The 15644-nt window shown below is 47.1% G+C and overlaps 1 protein-coding gene across 3 annotated transcripts in view; it reads left to right on the top strand.

The window, feature by feature from the left end:
* The window catches only part of ABTB3 (ankyrin repeat and BTB domain containing 3), a 275923-nt gene that overhangs the window by 242274 nt on the left and 18005 nt on the right, over positions 1-15644 (top strand). For 2 of the 3 annotated variants that reach the window (XM_081060705.1, XM_081060704.1), the window contains 5 exons: positions 474-567; positions 679-814; positions 1511-1731; positions 3489-3667; positions 12741-12846. In XM_081060705.1, coding sequence (XP_080916831.1) covers positions 474-567; positions 679-814; positions 1511-1731; positions 3489-3667; positions 12741-12846 — 736 coding nt within the window. The remainder of the gene's footprint in view (positions 1-473; positions 568-678; positions 815-1510; positions 1732-3488; positions 3668-12740; positions 12847-15644) is intronic. The other variant, XM_081060706.1, reaches the window with a different exon arrangement.

The following is a 15644-nucleotide window of genomic DNA, read 5'->3' as shown; positions in this document are numbered from 1 at the left end:
GGGTGGGGGCATCCCCAAGGTCCTTCAGAACTCTTGATTCTGGGGTTCTGAGAGCCCACTGTCATGCTCTCTGACCCAAAAAGGGACTCTTACAGCACGCTGGGGGCTGTGGGCTTCTAGCTCGGTGCTTCTAGAAACGTGGATGTATGGGTAAATCACCTGGAGAGCTTGTTAACATGCAGGCTCATTCAGAGGGTCTGGGGTAGGGCCTGAGAGCCAGTGTTTCCAACAAGCTCCCAGGTAATGCTGATAATGCTGGTCCCTGGACCACACCTCGGGCAGTCACAGGCTCTAGAAGATACGAGAGGCTCAGTTCCTCCTCGAGGTACAATTCCCCTCACCCTGTGCACGTGATCACTGACCCAGAGGGAAAGCAGGACATTAGCGTTTCACCGATTTCCGCCAACGTTTTTCTGACCTCTCCTCACAGTGCATGTCCTTTAAACATCTCAATGGCCACTCTTCCTCCGCAGCTCCTCCTGGATGCCGGGGCCAAGGTGGAAGGCTCTGTGGAGCACGGCGAGGAGAACTATTCGGAAACGCCCCTCCAGCTCGCAGCCGCCGTAGGTAAGAGTTGCTGATTCTCGCCCTGGCCGAGGGTCTCCAACACTGTGATGTGTCTGTGACTGTATCTTTGCTATTATATCTCTTATGAAACCCCCTTCTCTGGGCTTGCAGGCAATTTTGAGCTGGTTAGTTTGCTGTTGGAGCGTGGTGCGGACCCCCTGATAGGAACCATGTACAGAAATGGAATTTCTACCACGCCCCAGGGTGATATGAACTCTTTCAGCCAGGCTGCAGCCCACGGACACAGGTAGGCTAGGACGGGCCAAAGCCACGAGGTCCCAAAGTGGTGCTTGTTAAAAATGCAGATTCCCAGGCCTACCCCAGACCCACTGCATCTCTGGATGTGGGGCCCAGAGGCAGTCCAGGCCCCAGCCTGGCCAGACTGGTCTTAACTTCTAGCTTTCTGCTGAAGAGCCAGCTTCATGCAGCACACATTCACTTAGAGTGGCTTGTTTTGTCATTTCCCAACCAGCATTCACCTCCCAGAGACTTCACTCTTGGCCAGTGTTAGACTACGTCTCTGAAGTGAAGTGAGAAGAATCCATTTAAAACTAATAACACCCTTCGTGTTTGGTTACTTCCTATCTACCATTCCTTTAGGATTTACCCCCATCAGGATTTATTACACATAACCCCAAGTAAAGCAAATTCACTGGGGGCGGGGAGGTGCAGGCTGATGGTTAAAAGGGCGGAGTTCTAGAGCCTCCTAGATATTTGAGGAAAACACTGAACTTCCAGTTGTCCCTGAGGAAACACGGCCAGTTGTGCCCCACCATCTCCTCCATCCCCGAAGCACAGTGCCCGTGGTCAGGCCTCCGAAACCACCACCCCAGAGTTGGTCCCGTCATTCCCTTGTCCCAAGTGAGTGGTGTCCCCACTTCCCCTGTCCTGGCAAAGCCCTTCCATCTCTGAGTGTCTTCCTCTCTGGGTTTATGATTGACAGGAATGTGTTCCGCAAACTGCTCGCTCAGCCAGAGAAGGAGAAGAGTGATATCCTGTCCCTGGAGGAGATTCTGGCTGAGGGGACTGACCTGGCGGAGACAGCCCCGCCCCCCCTGTGCGCCAGCCGCAACAGCAAGGCCAAACTGAGAGCCCTGAGAGAGGCCATGTATCACAGCGCTGAGCATGGCTACGTGGATGTCACAATTGATATCAGGAGCATAGGTCAGTTCTGAGCAGCCTTTACCTCTGGGCACGGCCCCACTGCCCACCCAGCTCTAGGTCTTTCACACACACACACACACACACACACACACACACACACACACACACACACCACGCGGGCTCAGGAAACTTCTCACTTACTGACTACAGTACTTGTGCTTCCAGTCTGCACACACACACACTGTCCCCATCAACAGCGATGTCCTGCCAGCCCCGAAGACCCATCCTCAGGTCATCTTTCCGTGATTCCCAAACTCTGGACCCTGGGAAGTTAGGAATTTTAATCACCTGGGAGCTTGTCTGAATACAGATTGCCAGGCCCTACACCCAGAGGCTCTTCAGTCGAGGGTCTGGATGGATAAAGGCTGGAAATCTTTATATTTAACAATCATCCCAGGTGGTTCCCAGTGGTTGGGGAGTCACTGCTCAGAGCACCCAAACGCATGAAGCTGCGGCTGGAGGGGCAGCAGCGACGATGAGGGGATGAGGACATCCCTTCCTGACCACGGCTCAACCCTCTGAGCTTCAGTCGGCCAGAGCCACTCTCAGGAAAAGCTTGGGGTGGCTCTTCTTTGAGTGAGGTAGCCTAGAGCCATCTGCTCCATGCATCTGGGGACCAGGCTAGACCAGCCATCACCAGTCTAGCGTCATTAGCAACCCTGCACAGGAACGGTGGGACCTAACCTAGGCCTTAAACACAGCGTGTGACAGGTCAAGGTAGACTGAGGGCCTGAGAAGGGGCCCCCTGTCGCTGTTCTGGAAATGGGCCTCTCTCGTAGAGCGGCTGTTTAGTATGTGAGATATGTGTACCTCTGCCCTGAGAGCCTACTTACTGTGTTTCCCCGAAAATAAGACCTAGTCAGACCATCAGCTCTAATGCGTTTTTTGGAGCAAAGTTAATATAAGACTGGGTCTTATCTAATCTAATATAATATAAGACCCGGTCTATGTTCATTTTTGCTCCAAAAGACGCATTAGAGCTGATGGTCTGGCTAGGTCTTATTTTCGGGGAAACATAGTAGCCTGATGATGCAGCTAGAGAACTAATGGTCAGCTTGTTATACACAATAGTGAGACACGCAAGTTCTCTCGTCTGCCTCACCACGGAGGAGAGAAGCACATCACAGCAGTCAGCTGCTGGAGAGGTTTCTGTTGAAGGAGGAAGACCTGGTAAAGTGCCTGCAGATGGAAATGTGGTTTTGCACAGGGGAGCAGCTGCTATAACCTCCCCATCTCCTTATTCAGATACCTGTCTTAGCCAGAGCAGTAGATGGTGGAGCCCACCGGTGGGTTTCACCAGCTCTCTGCTCTCATCTGGGCATGGATGTGCCATCCAATCCTAGGCAAGACTCTGCCCCTCCCTGAGCTTCTCCCTCCCCAGAATGCAGAGGGAATAGAAACGAATGAAGTCAGCACTCAGAACTATGTAATAGGCATAAGTTGTGTGCATAATAAGTCGAATATTCTGCACCATAATTATATGTTGGAAAATGCAGCCCCTGATAATATGAGTAGCATGCAGAAATGGACACGCATAGTTAAGGGAATTGAATTATGACCTTTAATTTCAACTTCTGCAAGTCTCGGGGGGAAAAACCAACACTGGTTCTATTCATCACAAGTCTTTCTCTTAGTCTCATAATTGGATCATGTCCTGGGGAAAGGCCAAGTTTTCTATAAAAACATGCCTTCTCTTGTGGTTGTTTTCTGCCTTGCCCTCTCCTCCCCGCCCTGCCCCTCCCCTCCTCACCTCCCAGGTGTCCCGTGGACCCTGCACACATGGCTGGAGTCTTTGCGGATCGCCTTCCAGCAGCACCGCAGGCCTCTCATCCAGTGCCTGTTAAAGGAGTTTAAGACCATTCAGGAGGAAGAATACACAGAGGAGCTTGTTACCCAAGGCCTGCCCCTGATGTTTGAGATCTTGAAGGCCAGCAAGGTACGAGGGGTTTAATGCTATTGTGGTCATCGGCAGAGAAGTAGGCTGGAGGTTCCCGATCTCAGTGTTCCCTTAGCCTGATCCTGCCCTTCGGGTAGGATCCCTGTGGTAATGGCCACTGGGGGGGGGGGTGTACCGCAGCTGGATAAAGCTACTTGTGTGGTCATTTGTGGGTGGGGCAGCTGTTTTGTTGAGCACCTGTTATGTTCCAAGGCACTTGGGCACAAAAGTAGAATGATAACTTCTAACCCAGGGAACTTGCACGAAAACTGGGAAGATAATACCAACACATGTGCCCCAAGGGCATCTGAAATGGTTTATGAAACAATGTAAAATTGGGTGGCACAGACTCTGAGAAGTGTGAGACGATCAGAGAAGGTGCCACTGAGGTGCCGAGACTAGAGCAGGTCTGACAGACAGATAGGAGGCCAGCGGGCAGACAGATAGGAGGCCAGCGGGCAGAGGGAAATGGGTGCAGCACCCTAGATGGACAGGGTATGGGCGCTGCCGAGGTTCCTGGGAGCCAAGCCCTGGGGAAGGCTTTTCGGGTACAGAGGTTTGGGTAAGCCCAGCGCTGACCCCTTGAGGGTCACCCCTTTCTCATGGGCCCCCTAACTCCTCCTGGCACCTGCATTCACAGCAACAGGGAAATGCAACCATGCTTTCAAAACCCCAATCCAGCCCTTGGGCTATCATGCCATCAGCTCTTAAAAATCTCTTTGGGGTCACTTATGTGGTGATACCATATGGACATCCAGTCCTCGCCAGTGGGCCATGTGGCATTGGGTGTGTGGGTGGGTGGGGAACTCTGAGAATGGACAGCTGTGGCATACCCTTCTCCGGCCAGCCTTCGGGGTGGAGAGCCCAGATCAGGGTGACAAAGGCCCCACCACTGTGGCTGTAGAAGCACCAGGGGGACCCGTCCACTTCAGAGTCTATGAGGAGTTTGTGCCCCAGCCATGACATACCCCAAGGTTTCCTAGGGGCCACAGAGGACAGGAAAGCACAGTGGTTCAGAGCCTGAGCTCTAGAACCCAACTACAGGAGTTCAAACCAGGCTCTGCCAGTCACTGGCCTTGTGACCCCAGTCAGGTTATTTAATTTCCTCTGCCTCCATTTAACTAACCTCTTAGGCTGGTTGTGAAGATAAAATAAGTCAATGCCCTTCAAATTGTCCCTGCCACTTAGTGTGTGCTTTATAATCTCTATGGTAATGATGGCCTCAGCAGGGGATGTGGTACCTCCAGTATTTCCCAAGGGGCGTTCTGCAGAAACCATCCCCAAGGACCAGGAGCCTATGAATACCAACGTGTAACCAGCCGAATGTCAGCCCCCTCTAATCAGGATAACATTACCCCAATTTCTCTACTGCAGAGCCTTGAACAGCCTGATTCACAAAGGCAATCAGGTGTTTCCCAAACTCACTTGACCTTGGAACCCTTTTGTCATGAGCTGTCTCAGGACATAAATGAGAACTTTCTTAAGCTAAAATATGTAGTTCCTATTTCCCATACGCCTAAGCACATTATAAGGATTAACTCATTTAATCCTCACCAGCAACTTTTCAAGCAAGTACTGTTCTTATCCCCATTTAACAAATGGGGAGACCGAGGCACAGAGGGGGTGACTACCTTGCCCAAGGTCACACAGCTGGTAAGTGGCAGAGCTGGGACTGAACCCAAGCGACCTAGCCCGAGCACCAGCCTCTTACCCCTTTGCCTCAGAACAGGCTTTGTGGAACTCTGGGGTCCCTCTAAGACAGTGGAGCCTGTGAAGTCGCGGGGTAAATAGGCCTCTGAGCCAAAAAGGCAGCGTGGGTTCCGCTGCCAGGCTGGCTGATGGGCTGCCTGTGACAGTGACAGTGAAGGGGCAGCGGGGATGGTCCCACAGTAAGGCAGCAGCAACCCGGCCAGCTGCTTTTTGAGCCTGGAGCACCTGGCCTGGGGTCCAGAGCGAGTCCCATTCAGTCTTCTCATGAATGCCCCGTCCTTAGCCCAGCATCTCAGGGTCCCCTTCAGGCTGGCTTGGTGCTTGACGTCAGTTGACATCAGGTCCCACCGAGGCCCAAAATGGGAGCAGGTGTGAGGGACCTCGGATAATGAGCCTCAGCAGTGCCATTGAGAGCAAAACCTGCAGGAAGCTTTCAAAACCAAATGCTCCCTGCCTCTCACCCCTCACCCCCCACTCCCAACTTGAAAATAGATAAGAAGGCTTTCACCTGAAATTACCTAAGAAACCACCTGCATGAAAAACATTCCTAGTTCTGTTCCCAGGGTCTGGTGTTCTAATTGTTTTTTTGTTTGTTTGTTTTCCTTCGGGCTATAGTAGGAATTCCAAAAATTACTGAGGCATCCTGTTTTAAATAAACCTAATCTATAGATTTTGAAAGTAAACTTTATTTTCAAGTATGACATACATACAGAAAAGCGCCCAGATCATTACGATAGAGCCTAATGAACTTTCACAAGTAAACAAACCTACCTGTGTGGTCAACACCCAAACCAAGAAATAGAACAGTGCTAGCACCCGACCGCCCCGTCCTGCCCCACTTAGCCACTACTCCCAAAGGCCAGCCAACAGCTCTGACAGCCGCAGCTGGGGGCCAGGAAGAAGGGAGGGGCCTTTGCTAGGACGTGTGGACTAGGGCCTGCTCCCAGGCAGCTGTACTGTACAAGTGTGGTATTACACATCACATATACCAGGCATCCAAGGACGAGGTGATAAAGTGTGAAGTCAGGCATTCCCCAAGCCTGGGTGATAGCCCTGTGGTCGGATCCTGTGGGTTTGTTTTGCTTTTCTCTTTCTAGTTTCTTGAGGTAGAAGTTTAGACTATTGATTTGAAACTTTCTTTTTTCTTACGTATGCATTTGATACATTTACTTCTCAGCTCTACTGTAGCTGTGTCCCAGTTTTTCATGTTTTATTTTCATTCTGTTCAGTGCATTTTTATTTCCCTTGAAACTTTTTTTTTTTTGACTCATGGCTTATTTAAAAGTGTGTTATTTTGTTGCCAAGTATTTGGAGATTTTCTGTTATCTTTCTGTTTCTGATTTCTACTTTGATTCCACTGTGGTTGGAGAACATATTCTATATTATTTCAATCCTTTAAAAATTTTGAGATTTATTGTAAGGCCCAGGACATGGTCTATCTTGGTATGGGTTCCACAGGCACTTGAAAAGATGTGCTTTCTGTGATCGTTGAGTGGAGTGTTCTATACGTGTCGATAACATCTTGTTGGTTATGATGTTCTTCTATATCATATACATTTTCCATCTAGTTATTCTAGTTGAGAGAGGGAGTGTTAAAGTCTGCAGTTATCATTGTGGATTTGTCTGTTTCCCCTTTCAGTTCTATCAGTTTTTGATTCATGTACTTTGCTGCACTATTGTTTGGTGCATACAAATTTAGGACTGCAGTGTCTTCTTGGTGTATTAACCCTGTTTTCATTATGTAATGCCCCTCTCTGCTTCTGCTAATTTTCTTTGAAGTCTCCTTATTCTGATATTAATATAGCCATTCCTGCTTTCCTTTGATTAATGTTTGATATTTTTCTATCCTTTTACTTTCAACTTGCCTATGTCATTATATTTGAGGTGATTTTCAATAAATAGCGTGTAATTGGGCTTCTCATCCATTCTGCCAATTTCTGTCTTTTAATTGGAATATTTAGACCATTTATATTTTATTCAGTTATTGATACTTTGGGGCTTAAGTCTGCCATCTTATTCTTTGTTTTCTGTGTGGTCTGTCTTTTCTTTTTCCTGCCTTTCTGTGGAGCACTTGAACATTTTTTGTAATTCAATTTTTATTCATCTATAGTGCTTTTGAGTATATCTCATTGTGTAACTTTTTTTAGTGGTTGCTTGATGTATTACATTATACATACATAACATTGAAATCTACTGGTGTCATCATTTTACCAGTTCAAGTGACATATAGAAACCTTATCTCTCGTCTCTTATCTCATGTCCCTTTACCCTCCCTCATTTATGACATAACCATCTTAAATATTTCATCTACATACATTTAGATCCACATCAGACTGTTATAATTTTTGCATCAACCATCAAACCTAATTAGTAAACTCAAGAGGAAAAAGAAAGCCTATTATATTTGCCCATATTTTTGCTTACCATATTCTTTCTTCCTTCCTGATGTTCCAAAATTCCCTCTTTTATTCTTACCTTTCTGTTTCAAGAACTTCCTTCTGCTGTTCTTTTAGGGTAGGTATCCTGATGACAAATTCTCTTAATTTTCCTTCCTCTGAAATGTCTGATTTCCCTTTTATTCCTAAAGGATATTTTTACTGGTTATTAATTACTTAATATTTTTCTTTAAATCATCTTACCTTCCCTTAAATGTATTTAGAAAAGAAACATTATATGACTACCATAAATAGAAAACTCTCATCACTTTCCATGAATAGAAGGTATATATCAAAATAAATGGGTGATGATTGAAAAGCACTTCAAGTTCATTGTATGTTCATCTTGCACACCACTTCACTTGGGTGTGTGACAGATTCGGGACTATGTGCTGACCTCAGGGAATCCATCTGGGGCCGTACAACCTTCCCACCTCTACCTTTTCCAGGGGTGCTCCAGCAGAGAGGGGCTCACTGCTCACAAGTCAGCCCAGCATATTCAGCCCATCTGTAAGGACGAATCGCTGTTGATGATGGATTGAGGCAAAGAATTCACTGTCAATGACCCTGGAAAGTAACAGTAATTCACATTCTCTTGATTCTGAGATATAGTTTTTTTCACCTTTTTGCATTTCTCAATTTGAAATGGATCTTAACGATGGATGTGTATTTTTATTGCATTGAGGTTTTTTTCTCTTCCTAAAAGCTGCTAGTAATTTAGAATCTAGAAAAATAGAGATTAATTTTAATTATGGAAAATTGCTGTTTCTATAATTCCAGGGGTTCAAAAATGGTCAAATATTGACACTTGCCTTTTGTTCACCCTAATGGTATATTGTGATGCATTATCTTTTTGAACCCTCGTAGCAACCTCACCAAGCAGGTGTTTTAAATCCACTTTGGAAGAGAACACCAAGGCTCAGAGAAGCTGGGTAACTTTCCTAAGGTCTCAGAGCTAGTAAGCGAGGAGCCAAGACTGGGCCCCCCTCCATCTGGTCCATGTTTTTACCTGTGTAGAACCCCTGCCTAAACCACCTGTAAAGGACTTTTGGGACAGTCCTAGCACTCCTTTGCAAAGAAAAGGAAGTGTTTGGTATCTTTTTAGGAGAGGAGTGAGGGGCAGAGAATGAGAGGGAAGATGTCAGCCCTGAAATCCACAGGACTCCATCTTAGAGAGTCTCCTGGTAACTGGGATTAAGGATTTTGCTTCATTCTCGTTTAGTTCTCTGTGGCCACACAGTGTCGAGTCCTGAGGACCCAGTTCCTCTTGGCTGAGACAGTTTCTCCGACTTTCCTTGTTTTTGATGACCTTGACATTTTGTGGAGTACTAGTCAGATATTTTGTAGAATGCCCTCTAGTGGAATAAGTGATGCTTTTCTCATGATTAAACTGGGGCTATGGGTTTTGGGGAAGATCACAGAGGTAGAGTGCCATTCTCATCACATCTTATCAAAGGTACATTCTATCAATATGAACTATCACCATTGATCACCTGACTGAGGTAGTGTTTATCAGGTTTCTCCATCACAAACACTACCCCCCCACCGCATCCCCCTGTTTCCAGACTACAGCGCTCTTTGAAATCAAGACTCTATGGGCAGTCCTCGCTTAGGAGTGGGCAGTTATGCTCCTGCCAGATAATGTTTGAGTATTTGAGGATTGTCCATTTGGAGTTGACACAGCCAGACCTTGTCTTTACTTTCTCAGGTGACATATTAAAATTAGTAAGTGAGGTTGACCTGTGAATTCCTGGAGAGGAGGGGTCTTGCCCTGCCTGCTTTTAACTGACTTGAATACAGCTCCTTTCACAGAGCAGGACATCTTCTAGATGCTTAAGTAATGTTGAATTGAATTAAAACAACCACCACTGGGGCCGGCCCGGTGGCTCAGGCGGTTGGAGCTCCGTGCTCCTAACTCCGAAGGCTGCCGGTTCTATTCCCACATGGGCCAGTGGGCTCTCAACCACAAGGTTGCCAGTTCAATTCCTCGAATCCCGCAAGGGATGGTGGGCTCCGCCCCCTGCAACTAGCAACGGCAACTGGACCTGGAGCTGAGCTGCGCCCTCCACAACTAAGACTGAAAGGACAACCACTTGACTTGGAAAAGTCCTGGAAGTACACACTGTTCCCCAATAAAGTCCTGTTCCCCTTCCCCAATAAAATTTAAAAAAAAAAAAAACCACCACCACCACCCCCAAAAAAATTAAGCCCCACAGAAGAGTCCACTGGCTGCTCAGGTCCTTCTCAGAGGCCACCAAGTCCAGAAAATGGATTTTCATTCCTTCATCCTGAATGGATGAAATGGGCCTGACTCACCAGCAAGGCTCACAAGACAAACCCTGGTCCAGATGAGTGAGACCAGCGCTACTCATCAATCTGCACAGAGCATCTTGCAGAGCACAGCCTTGTCTTATCTTGTGATCTGCAAGTACCTATTGAGCGTCCACAGTGTGTCTGGCACTCTGGGGTCTCAGGGATGACGAAATGTAGTGTCCCTGAGGCTCATGCGACACGAGGTGTATTTGTGTTCTTTGTATTGCTACAGTAACAAACTGCCAGAACTCGGAGGCTGGAGACGACACCCGTTCGTTATCTCATGGCTTTCATGGGTCAAAAGTCCAGGCATAGTGTCTCTACTGCATTCTCTGGTGAGGGTCTCACAGGGCCAAAATCAAGGTGTCAGCAAGGCTGGGCTTCTTTCTGGAGGCTCTAGGGAGGAATCCATTTGCAAGCTCATTCAGATGTGGGTAGAATGCAGTTCTTTGTGGTTGTAGGACTGAGGTCCCATTTCCTTGCTGGCTGTCAGCAGGGGGTCACATTTTCTTCCTATTATCACGGTCTGCTTTCCCTCTGAAGCTCGCCATGTGGCCCTCTCCATCTTCAAGCAACAGCACACCAAGTCCTCAGGCTTCTAATCCCTCTGACTTCCTCTCCTCCCTCATCTTTTAAACTTTTTTTCCATTACAGTTGACATACAATATTATATTAGTTTCAGGTGTAAAACATCCCTCCTCTCTTCTGGATTCCTTTTCTGCTTCTGAGTATAAAGGCCCACCCAGGTAATCCAGGATAATTGCTCTCTTTAAGGTCAGCTAATTAGTAACTTTAATTAACTCCTACAGAGTCCCCTTTCCCTGCAAGGTAACATATTCACAAGCGGGATTTCTCATGCTCCTCAGTCCCAGGGATTAAGGCAGGCAGTCTCCTAGGGCCCATAATTCTGCCTACCACACAGTGCTTCTCGAACATGCCTGGGAATCCCGTGCAGAACGTGTTACTGTGGCTCCTGGCTCAGTGGGCCTCAGGTGAGAGTCTGCATCTCTGCAGTCTCCACTGTGACACTTCTGCTGCAGGTCGATTGAGCACGTTTCAGTGGCAAAGCCTTAGAGCAGAGGAAACCAATTTACAGCCCCCAGCCCAGGTCAAACCCAATACAGAATTTCAGTACATGAAACCGGGGTTTCCCAAACCTAAGGGAGCATCAGAATCACCAGAAAACTTGTGAAAAATACAGATTGCTGGGCCCCACCCCCAGCATTTCTGAGTCAGAAGGTCCGGGATGGGGTCTAACAGGCCGCCAGGTGACGCTGGCTGCTGATAAGGGGAACACCCTCTGAGAACCACTGCGTGAAGCCCGGAGACAGGCAGTTACTTTGCATGAAGTGACAGGAGTATTTAACACCCTCTGTTTATAAGGCATCCTCTTTGAAAGCAGAGTCCCTTTTTCCATCCAATATGATTTAGTCCCCTTAGGCACTTCTATGGATCCCGTCTGAAGTGACATGGTGCCTTTTGGGATCTCATCCACGTTAATCAAAGGATTGGATTTTCTTTTCATGTGCTGAGCTATATCCTTCTGCTTTGGGAACACAAAGAATTAGACTGATGAACAGCTTGAACCACTGACATCATTAGTTGTTCCAAACCCATCCTTTAAAATCAAATAGAATATTTGTTGTTTTTATCACAAAAGCAATATTTGTTTGTTGTAGAAAATGTAGATACAAAGAAAACATAATCCGACCCAAAGGTAGTTACTGTATTCTTCCAGACCTTTTTCTATAAATCCTTGTCAATCCAAATACGTATATACGGTTTTATTTCCCAGAATACGTGCTACAAACTGTGTTGTAACCTACTTTTTAGAATACATTATAAATGTCTATCGAGCCCCCCTTTTGAGCCCCAAGTTTCAACCCCCTTTCTCGCAATAAAAGGCATCCAAGTGCTGTGAAACGTGGCTGTCTTGCACACCTGCAGTTGGAGGGAACTTGGGGAACAGCATTGGGCCCCCACAGGGAAAAGGCAAAAACATGAAGAACGGGGATCAATCAGAAACAGGGATCCTTCGTCCCTGAGCAATAATCAGTGGTAGCTGGGATTCTGCATGGCACAACTGTTTCCTCCCCCCTTTTTTGGAGAAAGTGCTTCAGCTGAGCACTCCTGATGCAGAAAGCCCTCAGCACCAGAATCAAATTCATAAGAAAGCTGAATCAGGACCATTTGTGCCTTGGTGATGGAGACAGTCACGAGATCAAAAGGGTTTCCTGCTGGTATCTCCAGGATAATTAGCTGCTTCCAGAATTTGGGAGTATTGATAAATGTTTGAGGAAGAAACTTATTTTCCATTCCATGAGTTCCAAAACCTGCTTTCCAATGGAGAGTAAATGAGTAGGGCAAGAGGGAAGGATTTGAATTACAAATTAATTTTTCACCAACGAACTCACTAGAAATAGACAAACAGAGCAAGCAACCCAGGGCTTGCCAGGGCAAACTGAATATGTGATGTCCAGGGCAATTTCTCTTGGAAGCTGAGTTTCTCTTGGAAGGTGAGTTTGTGGGCTCCTCTGGCCTGGAGGGACACATCCCTGGCAACAGCTTGAATGAGGTCGTGCACAGCAAGGTGAGCTGTTCTTTCTTTTCTGCAGAACGAAGTGATCAGCCAGCAGCTGTGTGTCATCTTCACGCACTGCTACGGGCCCTACCCCATCCCCAAGCTCACGGAGATCAAGCGGAAGCAGACCTCGCGCTTGGGTGAGTGTTTCTCCGGCCCTGCCCTTCAGTGAGCTATTGTTTTGTGGTTTGAGGGCGCAGAGGAAGCAAACTCCATAAAAGAAGGGTGGGGGCGGGTATTCAGGGACAAACAAGATAGATACAGGAGTCAAGGGGGGGGAGATCAGGATATCACCTTTGTTACGTGATAAAACTGGACAACATACGTCAGGAGGAGGGACAAGGAGACTCACTGATACCTCCTTCCTCTGACTGAGGGATTTTCTCCCGCAGTCACAGGCAGTGACAGCAAGAAGGTCTCCCCAGCTGCAGGCAGGTGGATTCCAAAAGCAGGCTGAGTTGTGCATGGCAGCTTTTTCCCTCTCCTCTCCCTTCTAAGACGTCCCTCTTCCTGCCTGAGGAGGACCGAGCAAAGGACAGTGACTGGCCAGCAGTGTTGCTGAAATGGGGTCCTTCTGTAAGGAACTAGGAGGGTGAGGGAACAAGTAGCCCCCATCTGCACCCCCCCACACGCACACCCGGGGGAACTCACCTGAGCTGAGGAAACTGGCAGCGATAACCACTGTCTATTTTTTTTGGACACTTGTATTGAGCCAAGCACCTGACCGACCCTATCCCCCGCGCCCCGCCCCCGCCCCCCAGAAGGCAGGCACTACAGTCATCCTGTCACAGCTGAAGAAAGGGAGGCTCTGCAGAGCCTGCAGTATCAGATCAGGTGGGGCAGGGGCTGAACCCAGGTCCACCCAAAGCTGTGATTCCATCATTCTGCGGTCCCAGCTTCTGGGATTTTCCAGGAGAAAACCTTTCCATCAGGCACTGATTTCATTCAGAGGATCTTGGGGCTGCTGAAACCCCGCTGATCAGTCCAGGGGGTGAAAAAGTACTCGGCTGCCTTGAAACCTGAAACATGAGCTGTCAGTTGCAGGGGCCTGTCTCCTTGCTGCCTGGGGAGTTATAAAATATTCAGGATAAGGGATTCCTTTTACAGTGAAGGTTGGGGAACTTTCCAATTTCCTGGCTCCTTTTCTTGTAAAGACTGGGAAATGTTTGAGCCATGGAAGCATCTGAAAATTCTACTCTTTAGCAATATCATTACTTTTGAAACAGGTGAGCTAGTTTAAATGAGTGAAAAGGCTGAATTCATGGAACCGTTTTAAAGTGTTTTTGTGCCTGTCATGAATAACGGGTTCATATAAATGACACAACTTTTTTTGCTAAATGAAAAACTTAGCAACTGAGTCAAAGGTTGTCTGTTTCTCTTTCCACCCATTCTGTCGGCAAACCAGGATGTACCAAAACCACAAGTATTCCCACCTTGTAGAAAATAGGTGTTAATTAAAATGTTATAAGCACAACAAATTATAAAGACCAATCATATTAATAGATGTTAGAGACGGAAGGGTATATTCTCACAACATAGCAATTCTCTGACATCTAGGTGTCTTACAAGACACCCTTGTTACAGCAAATATTTGCAAGGGCTGTTTTAATGGCACGGCATAAAAGTCTGCTTTTCTGTAACTATAGGAGAAAAAGGAACATTTTTTTCTTCCAGAACTTACTGAGATTTCTTTCATCAGCAACTTTAAGGGAAGGGTATTTGTTTTCTGTTTTGTTTTGTTTTGCCAAGCTTTGGAATTCCAAGGGTTAGCACAAGAGAAGGAAGGCAAGCCTGAGAGCCTCAAAGCTCACAATATGAAAGAAAAAGGGCAGAATATGTCATTATTAACAAATGGAGTATAAAGCATGGAGTATTTTACATCTTCAATATAGCATTTCAAGCTAGGATAACTATAGTTTGCCAAATAGTGGTTCTTTAGGGACCTACTTTAAAGGAAAGATAAGAATCATCAGTGACAAGGGTCCCAAACTGGCATCTTTAGAGAGCCACGCAGGTCCTGTAAATGAGTGAAACGGGCTTACTGTGAAACATTAGAGAGTGGCAGGAACTCTGGCAAACTGGTAAGCACATGCCTGATTTTTTTGTAGTATATTATCCTCTTGCCATCCCAATGAATTCTGGGAGAGAATGTAAAAAAAGAGCGAAAAGAAGGAGGAGTAGCAATTTGGAAAACGAGTGTGGGCTGGTTGGAGGTAAACAGTGGGAGTGAGAGACAGTGAGCAGAGGGAGGCAGGTTGCTGAGACAAGGGAGAAAGTCACTCCAAATTGTTAACAGTCTTTAAAGCAAGTGGAGAAGTGAGTTTTAGTCAACTCTGAGGCCTTTCCTTGTAGCCTCTCTTCCCTTTACCTGGATAGTTCTAGAAGTTTGGGGATTACAGGTGATTTTGACTTTTGGTGCCTTTTTGATGATTTATATTAAAACTTCTTCATGGGAAGAGGTGAGGTAGTTACACGAGCTGACAGAAGAGAGAAGGACCACCAGGACCACCATCTGGGGCAGCTCAGGATGGAGGGGTCGTCCCGCCTCTGAGGGCTGAGTAAGAAGAATCATCCATGAAGGCCAGTTCTGGGTCCAAGTTACAGCAGGGTTTGGGCAAAAATGGGTCCAGGCCAGAGTCCAAGGTACAGTCAGACAGGGTGGGCCCAACAGCTGGGGGGGGGGTCATGGCCCCCAGGAGTCCAGGGGATTGGCCTGCCTTCAATGGGTTAGGACAGCCTAAATCCAGTCGTACAAAGCAGCTCGAGTTTGATTTCAGGACAGATCTTAAACCCCTGAGGAAGGGCCAGTCAATAATAGCAAGGTCCCGAGGTTAAGAAGGGGCCTGAGGTCCTCAGCAGGCTCCGAGAACAACACTCTGAAGCAAGGGTCAGGCATTTTTTCATTCATGCAAAAAAAAAATTAATTGAGCATCTACTA

Source organism: Rhinolophus hipposideros, assembly GCF_964194185.1.
Source record: "Rhinolophus hipposideros genome assembly, chromosome: 9".
Taxonomy (NCBI): Eukaryota; Metazoa; Chordata; class Mammalia; order Chiroptera; family Rhinolophidae; genus Rhinolophus; species Rhinolophus hipposideros.
This window is presented reverse-complemented; position numbering and strand designations above follow the sequence as displayed.